The sequence below is a fragment of the Monodelphis domestica genome, chromosome 5, assembly GCF_027887165.1.
Source record: "Monodelphis domestica isolate mMonDom1 chromosome 5, mMonDom1.pri, whole genome shotgun sequence".
NCBI classification, from domain to species: Eukaryota; Metazoa; Chordata; class Mammalia; order Didelphimorphia; family Didelphidae; genus Monodelphis; species Monodelphis domestica.
The window spans coordinates 250,812,391-250,833,192 of NC_077231.1; the positions used below are offsets into that span (position 1 = coordinate 250,812,391).

The window sequence follows — 20,802 nt, forward strand, 5'->3', positions numbered from 1 at the left end:
GCTTTTTGAAGATAATAAAAGAAACATAATTGATCCCGTTCAAATTTTTAAGTGTCTTGACATTAAATGATTGTCTTCATGGGTTATGTAGGGCTTAGAAATGTGAATCTGACTTTGAAAGTTCACTTAGAGCTGAAACTTTCTTTGACCTCTATTGCAGAGGGGGGGAAAATTAAGCAGTTATAAATTAAGTAGAACCCCTGGAGTACATTGGCAATTAGAGTGAACAGGACTCGGGTTGCTCTCTTCCTTCACATACTCACTCTCCAGGAAAGATCGAATATTTTTCACTTATGGCCCTTATTTCAGTCTGTCATAAAATTATAGCTGAGTTATCTGTTTGTGCTCCAATTATCAAGCCATATGCTGTGCTCTTAAAGAATGCCTTGATGAAATCACAGGATTTACTTATCTATACCAAATAACTAGGGGATTGCTTGCTTGCTATCATACAGACATTATGCCTCTGCATTTTTTTGTTCTGTATAAATTAATCTTTAACTCAAACTTATTTTTTAAGTAGATGGCATATGCAAGTCCAGTTCAGTAATAAGTCACCTAGATCCCTCCTAAATAGGCGACTGAAAAATTTCAGTATATTCGAAAATGCCAATTAATATTTCTATCACAAAATACTAGGAAAAATGTGGTGATAGGGACTAAATCTCATATCATTATTTAAGCATTCTTTGTTTCCTAAATTTATGAGTTATATTTTATATATATATGAGATAAAATACTCAATTTCCAGTTTAGTACATAGTATTTTGAAACCAGATTTGCATGATGGAAATGATCTTGTTATTTAAGCATAAGACCATTCTTTGACCTCAGCTATATAACTAATTGACCAAAAATCCAATTTTGAGCTCTGAAATATCTAGATTAATTTATAAAAAAGGGTCTTCCTTCCTTCTTCCTTCTCTCCCTTCCTTCCCCCCCCTCCCTCTCCCTTCCCACCCTCGGTTTCTCTCTGTCTCTGTCTGTCTGTCTGTCTGTCTGTCTGTCTGTCTGTCTGTCTGTCTGTCTCTCTCTCTCTCTCTCTCATCACGGTATATGATGATTCTGTGTCAATTTATCCTAAGGAAAAGAGCAATATTTTCCTGGAAAGAATATGATGACATACTATCATACAGAGAAAAATTATAAAAGGAGAAAATGGTAACTTTGAAATGGTTGCCAATACAAATGAGTCATTGTAAATAAATTTGATTGATACAGTTTTGTATTTTGTAGAATTCTGGGGGTCTAACTCATTTTATATAACATAAAATCTCAAAGTTAGAGATTTCTCAGATGCGAATACATGATATTTTTATGATGGTAATAATTTTTGCAGCTCAGTTTGAGGCAATAAAAGTTCCTTGACAAAAGGATAGGAAAAAGAGTTGTCTTGCTGTTCTAGCATACTCCATTGGATTAAACAATTAGTGTTCGTGAGTTATTTGGGGAAATATTTCCATTATTATGCTCTTAAAAATGTTTATATGTTACATATATTTTGCTATAATTAGATTTAGCACCAAACTGACCTAGTTGCTGTTCACTGAACCTAATATGTCCTCTCCTACCATCATACATTAGCACATTTTGAATCCAGGTTTTCCTGGTTCCAGGTCAGTTCTTCATGTTCTATGCAATGTTGCATAGTTGTGTGAGTCTAAATGTATATACTTATTCACATATGTATGAATGCATTAATATATGATTTTAACAATGAGTAACTGATTATAGTATGTAATTTAATCCTTATGTAGTATGTCTTATTTAAAATGTAGTCCACATTCAAGAACTAGAAAATGTTGAATATTTTTCTTCATTATATAGCTTCAAGTATTAATAAAAATAAAAGCAAAACCTTCAGAAGTTCACAACATAGGAAATAAAACCACTAAAATTAAAACTTAAGAAGGAATAGAGATAACTGTACCTGAGTCATATAATCAACAAGTATTTACTAAATGTCTTCTAAATGCCACAAATGAGCTAAGGTCCAGTTCCACAAAAACAACAGTGAGTCATTCCTCACCCTCATGGAACTTACATTTTAGTGGAAAGGGGCAGAATGTGCATATTCAAGGAGTCCCAAAAGTCTTAGTATAATGAGCTCCACTAGCTTAGAACTGCACTAAATCTTTTAGGACATCCATTATATGTCTATACTATCAGGTCTATGGTGAACAATGATTTGCTTTTGGTTTTGTAGCCAATAGAAGATGTGTGTATGGAAAGCATTTTAGGCATAATAAATTGCCAGTTCAATGACACAGAGATAGGAAAGTCATGTGTCTGAAAAGGAGAAAGTAAATCAATCTGACTAAACAGTAGAGTGGAAGAATGCAGAAGTAGACTAAAAAAATTAGAAAGGCATTGGTTATTAATACCTTAAAATAAACAAAATGATGTTTAAAATTCTCATCAAGCATCACCTTCTAGAGGATGTGTTACTAAGTTTCCATACCTTTTATTGCCTTCTTATCTATTCTGTGTTTATTTTCTATATACATGTTTATATAATCTCCCCCATTAGAATTAAATGGAAGAGTATGGACTATTTTTTTCTTTGTATTTCTAGTGTATAACATAGCATCTGATTTATTTTAACATCAAACAAATGCTTGTTGATTGATTTATTGATTCTTGTGTAATAGGGAGCCACTGAAGTTCATTTAGTGGAAAGTGAGTAGTGATATGGTCATACCTGCTCTTTGCGAAACTTAATTCACTGACTTCATGAAGGATGGATTAGAATGGGGAGGGACTAGAGGCAAAAAGAACAAATAGGAGGCTGTTGTAATAGTCTACACAAGTGGTTATTAGCACTTGAATTACAGGAGAGAAAGGACAACATTGGAGAGATGTTCCAGAGATAGAAGTGGAAAAGGGCAGAATGTGCATATTCAGGGAGTCCCAAAAGTCTTAGTATAAGTTTAAGCTTCACTAACTTAGAACTGCACTAAATCTTGTTGAAGAATGACTCTCAAAACAAGAACTTCCTTATTTTTTTTTGCAGCATTGTGTTTTTTTATTAAATGTTTGTATTTATTTGTTACATTAAAATACCCTCCCCCCATTAGAGAAGGCATCATTTGATAAAAAGATATATATATATATATGTACATAAAACTATATTTTATTTACATTTATCAGTTCTTTCTCTGTAGTTGGACATTCACAAGTTATTCTTCAAACACTATTTCGGTTGCTGTATATAATGTTCTCTTGGTTCTGCTCATTTCTCCTTTCATAATTCAAGTTGATCTTTCCATGTTTTTTTTTAATTAACCTGTTCATCATTTTTTATGGCACATTAGTATTCCAGAAAAATCATGTGTCAAAACTTGTTTAGCCATTCCTCTTTGATAGTTATCCCTTCAATTTCCAGTTCTTTGCCAACACAAAGATTGTTGCTATAAATATTTTGGAACATAGAGGTTCCTTTCCTTTTTCCCTGATCACCTTAGGAAATAAAGCTGTTGATTGAATGACTACAGGTCTTAGTGAAGGGCCTAGATAGCAAATATTCTGAATATTTTTTTGTTTCTATTGAGAGAAGGCAAAATCCACGGAAAGGCATTTTTAAAAATGTGGGGGGTTCAGAATTCTTTAGGACACACAAACTCAGCTTGGCTTTAGCTGCTTTCACTACAGGCATTCAGCTGTCAAAGCTCAGTCTGACCAATTTTCAATCATGTGCCTTATCATTGTCTTCATTAGTAAACTATGTTTTTCTTCAGATGTGAATTTCCACCTCAAAGATGCCACAATTGGCAATCTCTTTTCATCAGATTTCAGAGAACATTTGATGAGAATGCCTAAAAACTTCCAATTTAATAAGCACAAAGTATTATAGCAATGTAAATTATCTATTGTACTTTAAACCTTGCAAACATGGTCTTGTTTGTCAGTTTTTCAACTATGATGAATGTGTCCAATAAACCTGGCTGGGGAAATAAAGAAGACTGGTTGTTTATGAGGAGATTATTAAATAGATGATTGTGGGTTATCTTCGTAGTTCCTAAGTGAGGAAAAAAGAACCATACCCATGCTGATTTCAATTTTCATTTCCATCTTCCAATAGCAGAATTGTTCAGAACGCATATAAATTAATTGAATATTTAATAAATATGACCCGATTTTTTTATTGATGATAAAACTCTGAATGCTATATGCTCCAAAATGGTTCTCTTTGGAAGATTCTTTATTAAAAATGAAAGAAGAGAATCTGAATGAAACATATCAGTACTGAAAAACACCACAGGAGGTTTGAGCATCTCTATCCTCCCCCTTAAATAGTAGCTCATATTACAATGAGTGCATATATCTTTATGAAAGGAGAAAGAAAACTCATTTTGGTTGAATTGACAAGTTAGATTTTTTGTTATTAACAGGTTTGGCAAACATCGAAAAGATGACAAGATTGAGAAATCGGGTAAAATAAAAGTACAGGAAGCCCTTACTTCAGAAGAGGAGAGAATACGAATGAAGCAAGAACAGGAGAGGTAGACTAAAATATTTGATTAAAGCTCTTTAGAGGGAGGTTTTTTGGTTGTTTTCTTCTTAAAACACAAACACACACACACACACACACAAGGGATTTGCTTTAAAAAAAAAACAGGTATTCCTCTACTGCCTTATTAATCTAAGTACCATTTCTTGTGGAATCAGTATGTCATGAAAGATAAGAATACTGAATTCACCTGAGGAATCAAAGATAGTTTGGAAGTATCCAAGATCATTTGCAGAGAAGGTAATAGTAGGCAGTAATTATGTGAGCAAATCTGAAAAATGAAATAGATACAAGTTCTAGAATATTTTAAAAGCCTCAAAAACACTTTAAACTTTGCCTAAGTAATTAATAAATGTAGTTTATTATACACCTTTTAAATAGTGCTTAATTTTTTTTACTAAATTTCACATTTTAAAATGTTTTGTTTCTAAAATTCTACATGCAAAAATATTAATTTATAAAGTATCATTCTTGTTTATCCTCCCATTATCTTTTATAGCTCTAGGGTTTAAAAAAATTTTATCTCATTTTAAAACTCTATTGCTATTTTCTGCTTTAATTTCTTTTTCCATTAATATTAATAGCCAAGAATATTATCACTTTGAATAGTTTTAAGTCATGATACTAAAGAAAATAAAATTATTTCTTTAAGGTATCTCTAAATAGATGGATTTAAAAATTCTCAGTGATTCCAAACTTTCCCATGATAGTAATGGGAAACAAGAAGCTCTATTCTGGGCATTTTTCCATGTGGTTTGGGAGTGTTCTCAACCTTCTTTTTTAAGAAGCATGGGGAAATTAAATAGCATAAATATTAAATACCACCTTTCTTGCAGAAGTTTCAGGCAGCTTTATTTTTATTTTTATTCTTCTTTGTAATGCCTCTCAGAATAGGATAGAGCAACTACAGCTCATTTTAAAAAGGGAAATGTAAGAAATGTAGGTAGTCTGAATCAGAGATGAGTAGCTCATAAGAAAGCTAAGACCAGTGTTAAGTGTCTGCATGACTCAATTTCGGAACAGCTATTTGAAATTCATTACTATGGAGTGAGAGGCAGGTAGTGATAGATAATATATTCATTTAAATTATGTCAGATAATATGCTAGATGCCGGGGATAGCAAAAAAAAAAAAAGGCAGCTACTCTGAATTACATTCAACTGGGTAAATCAATAAACCTTTATTAAACATCTACTAGGTGCCAGGCAGGCACTGTGCTAAATCCTGGGGATACAAAAAAAGAATCAAAAGACAGTCTGTGCCTGTACAATGTAACATGTACCTAAGTAAATATGTATAAAACAGAGAATAAGTTAGGGAAAAGTATTAAAGGAGAGCAGATAACTGTGGACATCATGTAGGAGATGATTTCTAAGTTGACCCTTAAAGTAAGGAGCTGGAGATTCCAAGAGACAAAGGGCAGAGAGCATCCTGGTACATTGGGGAAAGTGGAATGTCTTGTGTGACAATATTCAATCCATTGATAAGCATGTATAAGCTCTTACTATGTTCTAGAAAGAAAGAAACAAAAATGGAAAAAAATTCCTTGTTTTCGTTTAACTGGGAAACAATATGGAAATAGATATGTAACATACATAGGTGTGGATATATCTATGCTCTCCCTCCCACACACATGTACATGTAAAACATAATTATGGGGGGAACAGATGAACTAAGAAATGCCACTGGGGTACAGGACGACAGGAAATAATCCGTAATGTAGAGTTCATGAATCATAATGTATTGTTTGTTAGTGTGTATGATGTTTGTTATGTACATAGGAACCTTATTAGGAAGATCTTTAAATACCAGTGAGAGGAGAGTTTGTATTTTAGCCTAGATGAAGTTGGAAGTCACTAAAACTTGTTGAGAGGAGTATAATAACATTGGACATAGGTGTTTTAGGAATGTCATTTCAAGTAGTTATATGGAGGATAGATTCAAGAAGGGAGAGACAAGGGGCATAATTAACAGGCTATTACAATAAACCAGGATGGAGAATGCAACATTAGAGGGTGGGAGTATTGACATCCATTATTTTCTTATCTCAGTTTTCAGAGAAATTAGTATATAAGTTTATTTTGTTAACTTAACAAAAGTGACATTATATGAAAAGTTGCAAAACATGATCAGTCCCATTTTACAAATAGATAAAATGAAATATACAGCACTAAAATATCTCACAACACAACTTAGGAAAATATATTGGACTTGAATTTTTTATTTGAGACTGTATTTATTTTAGTGGTTCTTTCCAATTGTCTAGTCATTAGCCATTTGCTATTTTGTGTTTCTTTGTTTTACCAAAGGACTCTCTAGCATGCCTACCTGCTCATAATTTTCAGTTAGTTTATGTATTGAAGTGTTTTATTGACTTAAATTAGAGGTTGTATTATGAAGGGAATTATCTTTTTCAAAGCACAAGTAGGACAAATACTGTGAATGCATATGCTTATATCTCTTGGTATATGAAAATTTATAGTTATAAACATTATTTGGGGAGACTGCAATCTGATAACAACAGTAAAGTGGTATCCACTACCGAGTCTTTCTGGCTATATGCCAAAGAACTCTTCTCTAAACTGTACCATTCTTTATACTTTTGATAGGTTACTTCTTACCTTTTCACAAGGGCTATGCTTCAGAACAGTTTTAATATTTTCATCAAAATTTTTAAAACAACTTCAGAGAACAAACTACAATATATCTAGCTCATGAGGGTTTTTACCTAATGATTCTAGGTAAATTGTTTACTCTTCAGCAGTGTAATTCACTTCATCCTCTCTTTGGTTCAAAATCTCTAGCCTGGCACCTCTGATGATGATATGACTTCTGGTCATAATGAATCTATTTATAAGAGTATTATACTCAAAATCCTTGGGGCTCAGAGAACAAATGAATGGTCCATTAAAAATCAATTATGCACATAATTTAAGAATGATTATATTGATTATATAGTATAGAATTTTATCCAGATCACTGTCAATTTTTTATTTTTATATTTTTACAACAATTTTTTGTACTTTATATTTTTACAATAACACTTTCTCTAAACTCTCATAGAGATCAACCAAATAATGTGTTTGACTTTAACACTTATTGAACCAGTCATACCAATATTATTATTTATTATTTCTAAATGTCTTCAATGTGTTGAACCTCATTTTAAATGTGCTCATATCTCCTCTGTGTTATTGACTTGAAAGAATATTGCTGCATATAAGATTCTTCATGAATTCCCAAGAGAAACCAAGATGGTTGGCAGAAGACTTAAATATAAATATATAGTCATTTCTCAGGGCATGTGTTATTCTTACTTATTACTGATTGTCATTGAACTGTCTCTTAGTTCTTGATTCATCATTGTAGTGTCCTACAATTTTATAAATTATTTTGCAATTTTTATTTTTTACTTTCTCCTATTTTATGGATTGACATGGACCCCCAAAACTTCATCATTTGGTGACTATCCTACTAGTTTATGCCCCTTCATGATTAGTAGGGTTGGTCTTCATAAAATATGCAGTTTGTTCCTAGGGCCAAGCTCAGGAACAATCTAGGATAATAGAACCTCCAAAAGTTTTTGTTCCACTGGCAGAAGAAATGGTCATTTTCATTATACAATGAAGTATTGGAGTAGCCCTTTGGTGGGGACATCCAGCATATTAGAGCCAAAGTTTTGGGAGGACAAGGACAAAAACCACACACAAAAGATCTACAAGCTAATGAGATTTCAGATCATTTGAGTATTCCAGTTTAAAATGAAAAAAAAAAATCAACAAATCTAAATCACCATAAATCTCTCTTGATTTTTCTTTTTCCCTCCATGCTCTGTGTTTATGTTTACATTTATGTGTGTGTGTGTGTGTGTGTTTTTAATAAAGCAAGGAAGGAGAGAGAGAGAGAGAGAGAGAGAGAGAGAGAGAGAGAGAGAGAGAGAGAGAGAGAGAGAGAGAGAGAGAGAGAGAGAGAGAGAGAGAAAGAGAGATTGATTCCTGGCAACAGTAGCGCTCATTTACTTCGCCTCATCAAATCCATTTTCTATGTGCTTTTGTCATTTCTTATATAGTCATGGTGTGTTTCTAATTCTGCTATATTTATTTTACATTTATCATTTTAATGGTGCAATCATATCCCATCACATTGAGAACCCACATTGCATTCAGGTAATTCCCAGTTACTGAAGGCAGGTTGTTTCCAGTTTTCTTGTATTGTCTTTAGTATTATGAATAAATCCACCCTGACTGATTTTTGTCCTGATAGGTCTTTATTCTTTTTAATAATCTTCTTTGGGTATAGATCTCTGGGCCAAAAGATAGGATAATTTTCACAACTTTCTTATATATTCATACTGTATGTTCTTCAAAAAGTTGCTAAGACATCCACCAACAGGCTAATAGAGTTCCTCCCCATATGATATTATATAATTGTCATAAAAGCCAAAATTTTAAATTGTTTGAGAAAATTTTCAGGAAAAGGAGCTTCCATAACTCTTTGAATTAGGAAAAGTAATTGTTTAAAGATGTCTGAAGAAACCTCCATAGCATCAGAAGATCCAGAATGAATTTTGGAGTATAATTTACTACATGGGGGGGGGGGTGAACACAAGTATTTTGAATGTAAGCTTGTGGGCTAAAGGGGATTGTCCCCTAATTGATTTGTGTTTTTTTGGCACTGTGCCTAAAAAACATTGATTTTGTTCTCTCTCTCTCTCTCTCTCTCTCTCTCTCTCTCTCTCTCTCTCTCTCTCTCTCTCTCTCTCTCTCTCTCTCTCTCTCTCTTTCTCTCTCTCTCTCTCTCTCTCTCTCTCTCTCTCTCTCTCTCTCTCTCTCTCTCTCTCTCTCTCTCTCTCTCTCTCTCTCTCTCTCTCTCTCCTATTTCTCTCTTATCTCTAACTATTGTAGTTTCCCTCTTAGAAAAGTAAAATATTGTATTCACCTGTAGCTAGAAAATCTTCAGAGGTATAAGCTGGTTAAGTTAAATGATTCATTGGGGAGACTAGTCTTCCAAAGAATCACAGGGAGCATTTTGAAAGGGAACTCTTCATTCTCTTTGTCTATGTTGAGTTAATCAACTAAAAACTTAAAAACACCCTTACTTAACACTAAGTAGAGCAGTTGACATCACTTAGAGAGCTCCTCCTTTTTAACTCAGTCAGAAACATGTGAATCCTTTGATAAGAGTTTACACCTTCAGAGGCCTTTGATAAAAGTTGATACCTTCAGAGGATGAAAGGTGTGAATCCCACAGACACTGCCTCCTGGGCAGTGCTGGACAAATTGGAAACTTATTGGCCACTTTGAAAAGGGGAAGGGACAAGAAATCACCATAAAAGCAAGCCCCAAACTCTCTCAGAGCAGATTATCTTTGAGAAGAGTGTCTTCTGGAGATAGTCTTCCAGGGAGCTTTGTTAGAGACAGTGGCTTGGCACTCGGCTTCGACTTAGGTTCTGACTCCTGGACTACCTCATTGGGCCTGACTCCATTCCTAGTTTCCTAAGAGACTATCTTCCATTTTGGAGGAGATGCTATGGTTACTCACCACCAGCCTTCCTGGTTGAGAGACAATTAATCTCTGGCTAGATTAAACATTTAGATTGATAGGATAGATAACCTCTCTAAACTCTTCACATTTCTCTATTGTTTCCTCTCCATTTTGTAAATATTTGTAAATAAATTTCTAACTCAAGATATAATAAATATTGGTGACCACATAATTTCATAGAGTCATTGCCCAGCCATTAATTTTAGCCTTTCAGTAGTTTTGAGGAATCAAACCTAGAGACTTGGCTTAGTGGAGCAATGTTTAGGCTTAGAATCAGGAGGAACCAGACTTATCTCACAAGCTGTGTGTTTCTGTACAAGCCACTTAACCTCTCCTAGTTTCAGTTTCTTCATTTGTAAAATGTATGTACAAGCTTGTGCCTCATAAGATAGTTGTGATTATGTAAAGTGTTTTGCAAACCCTAAAGCATTTTAAATACCAGTTATGACTGTCATCAATATGCTCACAATTCAACTTGATTTGTCTTATAGTACTCAAGTCTGGACTGCATTGTAAATCCTGGAAAGCTGAAAAAACTGCTAATATAATTAAAAACATTGCCTCTTTTACTATGAAAATTCCAAAATTCGCCTGCTTTTCACATATCCTGCCTATATTTTCTCCCTAAAATGTTAGCATTATATTAGTATATTTATAATTCCAATCTTCTGATTTCACTTCATTTTATATTTTTTAGATGGAATCATTTACATAGATCTTAAAGTCCCTACTAGTTCTCAATTGTTTACAAGATTTGGTAAATAAATGCTCTAGATAAGAAGCATATTTCAGGAGAGATTTATCTGATCAGGAGATTTCACTTCCTGTCAACTTTTCCTACTACTATGATGGTGAATTCTCATTTAAATTTTAAATGTATTGTCAACAAATTCATTGTTGATTTTGATTTGGAAAGGATTTTGCACAAATCTTTTCAGATATTCTACACAGGTTTCTAAACAATAGTTCACACTCTGTGATGGCAGCCTTGGTTTGCTTAGGACTGAAAGCTGAAGGGATTATCAGTTGAACTCCAGAATTTCTTTAGTGCGATATTGTATTGTAAGGATTGGTTAAAAGGGATTAAGAAAGAGTAATAACAAGGAATGGAGGAGGTGAAGGGACTGAAGGAATAAGGAGTGCTGATGAGGTAAAGGGAGAGATAACCACTGGGGCTGAGAGACCATTTGTGAAATTCTCTCCCTCACCCTTCAAACCCAAGAGAGAGGTACACCTGAGCTCATGTTATGGCCAGGAAATAAACAGGGTCTGTGTCTCAATAAGTAGGCTTCAGGGTAATTATGGAGTTCACTTGCCCTCAGGACTTGACTGATGCCTGAGCCCAAGAACCTTTCTAGTCTGGCAGGCTGACTGTCCTTCTTGACTCTTGTTGATTAGTCAAAGCTAAATGGCTAGCCTAGCCCACCACCCGCCCTTTTTTGTTCTTCTATGATTTGAATCTGACTGTGAATTTCTTTAATATAAGGTTGTTTAATAGCTCAAGTAATAAAAGGCGTGGGAATAAGTTTGTGGTAATAGGAGACCCTACGGGTAGTCTTTGTGCTACTTCAGTTGAGCCAAATGGCTCAGCCTCAGCTTTTCTTTCTCCCTCCTCTCTAATCACTGCCACTATCCTATTCTAAGCAGCTGCCTTCTTGGGAAGGTCAAGGGATGGGAAGGGTCTTCAGGGTGACCCCATGAAGTTCAAGGGATCAGCACCCTTCAGCAGCAATTGTTCTTTTCTTTCTTTCTTTGATGATCTAAAGATATCAGGAATCTTCCCTCTTCAGGGCAAGAGAAATGGAGACAAGGCACTGCCACCACAGGTTGGGATCCTGAGCTTTGGTCCTAATTCCTGACTCTCCAGAGTTCACAGGGCAAAGACCCCTTTCTCAGCTTTTTCTCCCACAAGTGTCTTCTCCTGCTCCAACTGCTGCTCCTCCTCCTGGCAACATCCTAAAAGATGGTTCCTCAGTCTCAGTTTTCCTTTCTACAGTATGTATCTATATATATATTCCATGTGGAGAGAATACATCAAGCAGTCAGTAAATTAACTAAATGTTATAGTAAATGTGGCTATTCCTTCTAGTTGCCTTCATTCCACTAAAATTTTCAGCAATGCTTGGTGATTTTTTGAAATACTGATTTATAAATTTTTTTTTGAAATACTGATTTTTGAAATTTTTGATTTGAAATACTGATTTATAAATATAGGAATTAAAGGCAGATAAGTTAAGACAGTACAGATATGAAAGAATTCAAAAGTGTCATTGCCAGAGCTAAATTGCTCAATGATAATGCAACTTAAAAAAATTATTTTCCAAAGGATTTGGCAGTCAGGTAGCTTATAGACCATTATAACATATCTGACATTCCATAATCAGTAAAAAGATTTAAATTATGTTTGTCTTATTACCTTAATATACTCATGGCATCTTACTCCATATAATTTTACACTAATATAGAATATCCTTGGGGCATTTTTCCTAATCCATCAGTGTTTAGCAAATACACATTTTAAAAATTACTGTAATCAGGTTCCATTGTCTTAGGGCATCCCCACTAAGTGTCTTTATTACTCTTGGGTAATGCTGTTTCACAGCTTTGGATGGGAGGGTACTTGGTATGTAACTCAGTAATTAAAATACCCTCTTGATGTTGTTGTTTTGCATCTCCAAGGAGTTAGATCTCTCTGTAGTTGAGTTTCACATTTCATACCCTTCCTGAGGGTTTGAGGACTCATACCTCATAGTCATGATAAACTTCTTTTCATCTTATTTTTAGTGGCTCTAGAGCTAAGAGTCATTTGTTGTAAAAGCAAAAATCCCAATGAATAGAAATGTTACAAGAACAGAAGTCTTGTGTTTTCTCTTCATCATGCATCATCCATTTTAATTAGAGGAAAGGGTGGTGAACACTGTGACAAGAGTCTGGAATTAAAATCATTAATTGATGTCAAGCTGAAGAGAGACTGTTAGCATGAATTTAGTGACAGCAGGAAAGAAATTAACCTTATTGCTTTATTTAGTATATTACATTATTTTGTGTATTATTTTCCATGCAGGTTCAAGGCAATTTCATTATCATAATGAAAGGGACAAATACTTGCTTTAAAAAAAAAAGGAAATGTGTGAATGTTTATTTCCTAGCAATTAAGCTCAAATGATAAATTCTTTAATAACTTTTTAAAAATTAGATGAAAAGTTCCAAATTTTGTCACTTCCAAATTTAACACATTTGAAAGTTAAGGAAGTGGTACATAATACAGACCATAAAACTTGGTTGGAATAGCTGGATGAAATTTTAAACCAGTAAAGTTTCTATTCTAGAAGAGAGAGATGTTACAAATAAATTTATGCGGCGGTTTGACCCAATGAAAATGGGGGTGCCTATAATTCTTAGCAGTTCCCTTACTGTTAAAATTGGTGTATAACTCCAGCATTCTAGAGATGTTTTGTGACCTGGGGATGACAAAGGGGTTACAATAAAAGAAAAGAGAGGGTGTCATCTTGCAATTCTGACCATCTGGAACCATTAAAGTATCAGCTGGAGTATGAGTTGGACAGTAGGAGAGTCTCTTAATATCTTTTAAGAGTTCCCATTAGAGACCCTGGTATTTTTATTAGAAAAATGTCCCAGTTTTTCTCCAATGGGCCAAATGTTTGCTTCCCTATGAAGAATTAAAATGCTTGTTCCACAAACACAAGTTTTTGGTTATATAACTCCTTGCATGATTTATAATATGCCCATTTGCATATAGATATACACATAGAACAGAAAATAATAAAACTATTTTTCTGTAATTTAATATCATTTACCTAAGAATTGACACCAAAATTAAGTAAGCCCACAAAATCTTCCTTATTGTTCCAACCCCACTTTTGTTATTGCAATATGTGCAAGAAACTTCATTACCACTAATTTCTAAAAAGAACTTTAAAGAGTACATTAGCCAAGCTTAGTAACCATATTCTTTTGCCTTTTGCAATAAGAATGCTACTTTGGTGACTCTGTTTATGCTGCACTTTTAAGGTCCTGATGTTTTCATTATAAGTGTGGGCCACAGCGGGGAAAAGTGCTGACAGCTTTCATAACTTTTGGCATAAAACACATTGGTGGCTATGAGATAAACAGTTAAAAATGTAATTTCTTATATTAGTGGTACTTAGAGGGGAAACCAATGGTTTTTAAGAGACACAATAGATGTGGCTGTTATGTTTATTGGGTCCTTTGCGTAGTCACATTTAATAATAATGGCCAGATGTTGGTAAAAGAGATTAAAGATATGGGCTTTATGAGTATTACCTTATAATCTACTCCTGTCACTGAACGATTTCTTCAAGGAATTGATTCAAGTTATGTAATATAGATTTATCCCAGCGTGTATTGTTTTTCTGTAATTAGGGACTGAAGTGTGTCTAAGTCTGGGATCCCATCAGTAATAAAATGGAAATGAAATATAACAGAAATTGGGGAGGACTATTTAGGTTCATGCTTCCTTTGGGGATAATTCTTTCATAACAGTTTACATACGTACACTCAAATAATTTTCTTTTTAATAAACTGAACGTTAGAAACACCACGTCTTGTGTGCCTGCTGTGTACACTCATTTTTAAACTGACACTTTCTCTTATAGTAGCAAGCACTGATGGTAGCCTAATAAATCAGCATCATATAGATGCCTCTATTCTTTCAAATTCAGAATTTTCATTCAGATTCCTACCAAAGTATCCTTCCAAAGGACTAAGACATTGTTAGGGCTTGGTACAAATGCTCAATCACTCCAGCTATTATGGCTGCTTAGATATTTCATTGCTAATGATCAGCAGTGCTATAGTTAAGTGGGTTGTCACATAAGTGGGCATAATTAGGCTTCAAATTAACACCCTATTGAGTTGAAAGGTTGAACTCATGCCTCTCTGTGTGCTATTCTTTCTGGATGAATACAGAGTCATAAAGACAGCATAGTACAAAATATTCAGGCTCCCTCTTCATTTGAGTCAACTTTCTTTTGTGGATATCAAAGTACTTAATGTGAATCATTCCTTCTAAGTCATGTTTGGCAAAGTTTCTATTTAGCAAATCAATAATCAGATTTAAAATCCTAACAATATATACCTAAGTTACTGTAAGAATCTGAGGTCCTCCTCCCATCCATGATGAAATTCATGAAATTTAACTTTCTTTTGAGAGACAGAACATTTCTGAGCAAGGTAGAAGGTAATATCCTTATTTTCTAACTAGAAAAAGGAATAAAGAAGAAGGTGTGTTTAGTAGTCTAAGATCAACCAATACATTTTGACAAAAATTTGGAATGATGGCAAAGAGCCCTTGCCTTCTAGATTTGGGGAAAAGTACTAATCCACAGAGATCCCTTCCCACACTGAAAACAAAAATTGTTTATTTTATGATGGAAAATTTATTTTCTCATATGACATAATTTTACTTCTTGCTTCTATGGATTCTGCTCCATAATCAGTGTATTAGTGATTTCAATCTTTAATTAATATTCATTTTTCATTTTAATCTTGAAAAATAAATCTAAACTAAGTTAAATATCACTGTAAAAGAGAATTATTAATTATCAATGAACTTATACAATGCCATATTAACATATATTTAAATGTTAGGTATATCATTGTGTGTGTATCTGTGTGTGTGTGTATGAGAGAGAGAGAGAATCTTTCTTTTCCCAGATTTGTGATTTCACTCATATAGATTCATACATGAAGAATGTAATTTGTAATTTATTGTCTTTGAAAGCTATCAGAAGCACATCAAAGTTAATGGACTTACCCAAGATCAAAATGAGCAGACTAAGGGAGGATAGTCACAGAGACCTAGATTCAAATGCCACTTCAGATATGTTCTGTTTCGGAGATTCTGGTGGCTCAGTTTCCACATATCTAAAATGATGGGATTGGACTTCTTGGCTTTCAATGTCTTATCAAGCTGGAAACCTATGATCCCTTTGAGTTTCAAAGGCAGAACTTGAAACCAGATTTTGTAGTCTCCATTGCCTAACGTCTATCTTTTCTCCATGTTGCCTTTCATCATTTTTATATGTATACATCCATGTATGTATGCCATATCTATGGCAAATAATCAAAATTCCTTGTCATGATTGAGTACATTCTTATAATTGAATATAATCAAGGACGCAAATTATTTAAATGAATTTTAATATGAACATAACTTTGAACCAAACTAGCATGTTAAGTACTACACTTGACTAATTTTAAAAAGCTACATATACTAGTCTAAAATATTTCCCTTTATATAATACAAAATATTTTTTCAAAATAGATATATAACATCTCTGACTTTAACTATGTGATTGCCCAGTTCCTTAAACACATAAAAACGCAAATAGGCACTTAGTGCATAATTCAACAAAGAACTTTGTTTTTGCTGTTAATAAAGAATTTATAGTGTAGACTCATGTTTAAGCTCTATATTATAATGGATATTCATGACTCAGAGTGATTAGCATATTATGAAATATATTCTAATATCTATTTGTAACAATAGTTTAATAATTCTTAGGTACTTAAAACTTAGAAAGGAATGCCAAGTAGATGTTTTTTCCAAAAATATGTCTATCCCTCATAATGTCCTACTTTTTACTTCATTAATATTATTTCTAACCCCAAGTCTGAATTATGGTCATGCTTGAGACAAGGAAAATCAGTATCTGGTACAACCTCTCAAGCTGGTCATCAGTATCCTACACATATCACAGTAGGCTAAAGTAAGGATAATAATATTCTTTCTAAAGATCTTCCTTCTCCAGTCTTTTTGAACTGAAGGATTTTATACAGGATTTCGTGTGTGTGAATCAGGTATTGGGGGGCTAAAAGCATGAATGGCTAAATGTACAGCAGAGGGGAGAGAAGTTTTGCATTGTTCCATTTTTGTTTTAATTTTACAGGATTCAGGCCAAAACTCGAGAATTTCGAGAGAGACAAGCTCGAGAACGTGACTATGCTGAAATCCATGATTATAATCGGCCGATTGGTGGTGAAGGTGATTCCTCATATGCTGGGATGTCTTCCTATGAAACCTCTATGAACAGTGGGACAATGACTTTCAATGTCAGGCCACAGAGCCCTAGAGAAGGACAAACTACGGACGCTTTATATGCCCAAGTAAAGAAGCAACGGAATTCCAAACCTTCACCAGTAGACAGGTAGGCACCAGATATCAATCGATAGCTGGCTGAAAAATTCTGTTTCCTGTATTTTTTGTTAAGGGATTTGATTGTTCATCAATTCTAAACAGACCTTGCATTTTATTAATGGCTTTTAAAAAGCCTTTGAGTCAGAAAAAAATATTGAATTCACACAAATCGTCTTAATGGGATGAGCAGCACATGTTTTGATAGCTTTTCTAATGAATTGCACATATTTCATTTTATTCCTAAAATGGTTTGGACCTGAGATTCAACCTTTAGTTTATAACTAATAAAACCAAACATAATAATTGCTACTGTGCTTATCAGGTATTTCATTTTATTGCTAGGAGGAAGGAATAGCTTTGAATTCTGTTTGGAGCAATTAGTTAAGAAATCAGAAAATGGCATGACTTGTTTCGCTCTTATTAGGTACTACATTTATTAATGGAACATGATTTTGCTTTATAGCAATTAGTTACTAAAAGGTAGAACACAGCTCCCTTTAAGCTGCAGGTGATAATGTAGCATAGTAGACTCTTGGGTGTTTAAAGTCTCGACAAGTGTAGGAAAATAGGACAAATGGGTACAATTGCAATATGGAGCTTAGTGGCTACATTTTTTTCCAGTTTTAAATAGGTAATCTTTAACATAAACCATGTTGCCTTTGTATAATCATTTCTTCCCCAGTTTGGTAATGCCTATAAGAGGAAGCTTTATTTCTTTGTTACCTTATTTTTCTGAATGGTAACTGTACATGTGAGCTGCTCTTTGAACTTTAAATTTGTTTGTTTCCCTCCTAACTAATGTGCTGAAATTCCCAGGTCTACCTTAGGTGAGTCATTTTTAATCACTACATGTTGCACAGTTTTAGTTAGCTGCTTCTAGCTGTTTTTAATTTGGGCTTGAAAACTGCTGCAGCTAACCCTCTGGCAGACCCGAAAGAAGCATTTGAAAACATAGCTATATTGAAAAAAGGGTCTTAAAGGAGAATTTTAAAATACTCAACAACGATTTTATAGGCTAAACAGCTTATTCTCTCTTTTGACTTGTCATTTTTCTCCTCTGGTTTGTCTCTTTAATATACTTAAAGTAAACACATTTGTACTGCTGTATTGTATCAAGAAGATAACATATAAAGGTTGAAGACTTTTAGTTTGGTAAGTATCCTTTGACACGATCACTTAGTTGGCTCAGTTTGCTGTATTAACTAACACAGATGTGTCAAGACGTGAATAAGTTTTCCAGGCAACTCAAAAAAGCACACCGTTTGCTTTCTTATGGAATTGTTTGTGAAAGCAACAATGTAAGATTAAAGAAAACAATTTCAATTATACAAATATCAGGCCAAAATGTTTCCTTGGTTGAAAGAAAGGTTGGAATCCTTTGAGTAGAGTTAAAACTTTTAGAGGAAACCAGTACATGATCACTGTGTTATTAGCTCCCAAGTATACACTGAAGAAGCTTTCTTTTCAGCTCATTTGAGAAGGCTAATTATGAGGGTAAGCAGGATTCTGGAAAATGACTGTACAAGCCTCCATGAACCTGGTTGGAATGGTCTGGCAATGACTCTTTTTTTTTTCTCATGGAGAGACGTAATGGGGAAAGTTCTAGCACTGGAAAAATGGGTATAATTCAGTTAAACAAATGTTTATTAATTTGTGCTTCAGAAACTGTGTTAAGTGCTTTTGCCTTTGAAAGACAAAAATGAACAGAAGTGTCTATGCTAAAGGCACTTGGAGTTTCCTGCAGCACCTCTCACTGCTAGGAACAAGACAATGTGGTTAATTAGATGGAAAGAGCCAGAGGTTGAAGCAGAGTCAAAACCAGAGGATTTACAGCCTATTCCAGAGCAGTAGTGGTGATGGCTGTGGGAGAAACCAGCTTCAAGTGTCAGGATGCAGTGATTAAGACCAGCTCCCATGTAAAGTTACTATTATAAAAAATAAGTGATAGATTCAGTAAATTGTCCATAATGGCAGAGGTTGAGCAAGACCAGACCTGTAAGTGAAGTTTGTCCCACTCAAAGCTGCACAATTGCTTACACCTTATAAGCCTGAACTGACCCCGTCTCCCAACACCCTTGTCAGCTGGTGAACTCCTCCTCCTCCTTCTTATGTTCTCTCACTGGTTTCCATAGAAATGATAAAGCAGTGTATTTGAGTATACTACTGTCACCTGGAAAAACTCTGCTTCTGAAGACTCTAGGAGATGACAGTCTTCATTTTCCCTGGCTGTCTTCCCCAAACCTCCCTGGTATTTCACGTTTGATTTTTGTCATCTACAAGGGTTGTATACATGGTTTGAGGAACACTCACTGATCGTGGCATCCTAACACCTTACTTAGTTCAAGAGCTGATTCTGGTACTTGTTATGTGACTCTCAGTAAGTCACTTAGCTTCATTCAGTTTAAGGCTCTTCAACTGAACTTTGGTCTCCTCTGTAAAGTGGGGAGAATGATGCTTGCACAACACACCATTTTATGAAGAAAGCACTTTGTAAACCTTGAAGAGCTAAAGAAATGTAAAGTCTTACTTTTGACAATTTGGCTAGTTTAATTCTTCCTAGATTAAATCTTCAAATAACTAAGAGACTTGACAATCATAAGTCTATTATCTTTCTCCATTCTTCTTGGCTCCCAGGGCTATGCCCTACCCCCAAATGTAAAGCATTTATTTTGCAAAAGCAGCTTTGGTCTCTGCACAATACTGAGTGGCTTCACAGATGTCAGGCCAAAGAGGGAAATCAAAGGGAGCCAAATAAAGTTTTTCTTTCCGATTCTCAACTTGCATATAGAAATTTGAAGCTTCAATTCCCCTTTACCATTTCAATCAAACAAGATTGGTCTATAAATATTCTCTATACAATCATATCAGTTCCATGAGCTGGTTCTCAAAAGAAATTAGGCCTTGTCATTATTCAGATTCATCAGGAAAGATTCAAAATTGCTTCCATCATGTTAAAACAGGGGAGAACAGCAGTTGGGTTAAAATAAAAATCAGTGATGAGGACAGTAAAATAACTGGTGAGAAGGTGTTGGGGGAACTATGCCCCCCCCAAAAAAACCATAGCTCATCAATCAAATCAAAACTGTAATTTAACAATTTAAAATTCTATATTTTTCACTTGCCTAAAGTCCATTAAGATCCCAAGTCTTGATGCCATTGGAACATAATGAGGGTCTGATTTTTCAAATAATGACTTAAATTCTGATCATTCTGGGCACATCAGATTGTCTTCTGTGAGGGAGAGAGGACATTTTCCCATCCTGATTTTTGTTCTTCACATTAGAAGGAAATTTTATGATGCATGAAGGCAACAGAATTAAAATGACAGCAAAAAGAGGCAGTTGTTTAGAGGAAGTTGGTTGACAGTCTAGCTGTGAAATCTGTCATTACAGTTTTCATTATAGCTAAAGTTATTCCTTGATAGTCACCAAGGTGCCATTTATGCAACTAATAATTCTTTCTAAATAATTCTTTTGTTGAAAAGGTAAAGTTGCTGTCCCTGAAATTTCTCACCCATATGCCAATCTGCTTGGCAACACGTTAAGATTCTATTTTTTTTTCCTGTAAGG

At 34.4% G+C, this 20,802-nt stretch overlaps 1 protein-coding gene across 23 annotated transcripts in view; it reads left to right on the forward strand.

Annotated features, from left to right (window-relative positions):
• Window positions 1-20,802, forward strand: part of PARD3 (par-3 family cell polarity regulator) — a 730,632-nt gene that overhangs the window by 537,357 nt on the left and 172,473 nt on the right. For 17 of the 23 annotated variants that reach the window (XM_056800896.1, XM_007504759.3, XM_007504751.3 and 14 more), the window contains 2 exons: window positions 4,392-4,502; window positions 16,986-17,243. In XM_056800896.1, the coding sequence (XP_056656874.1) occupies window positions 4,392-4,502; window positions 16,986-17,243 (369 nt within the window). The remainder of the gene's footprint in view (window positions 1-4,391; window positions 4,503-16,985; window positions 17,244-20,802) is intronic. The other 6 variants (XM_007504760.3, XM_007504756.3, XM_007504758.3 and 3 more) reach the window with 1 other exon arrangement.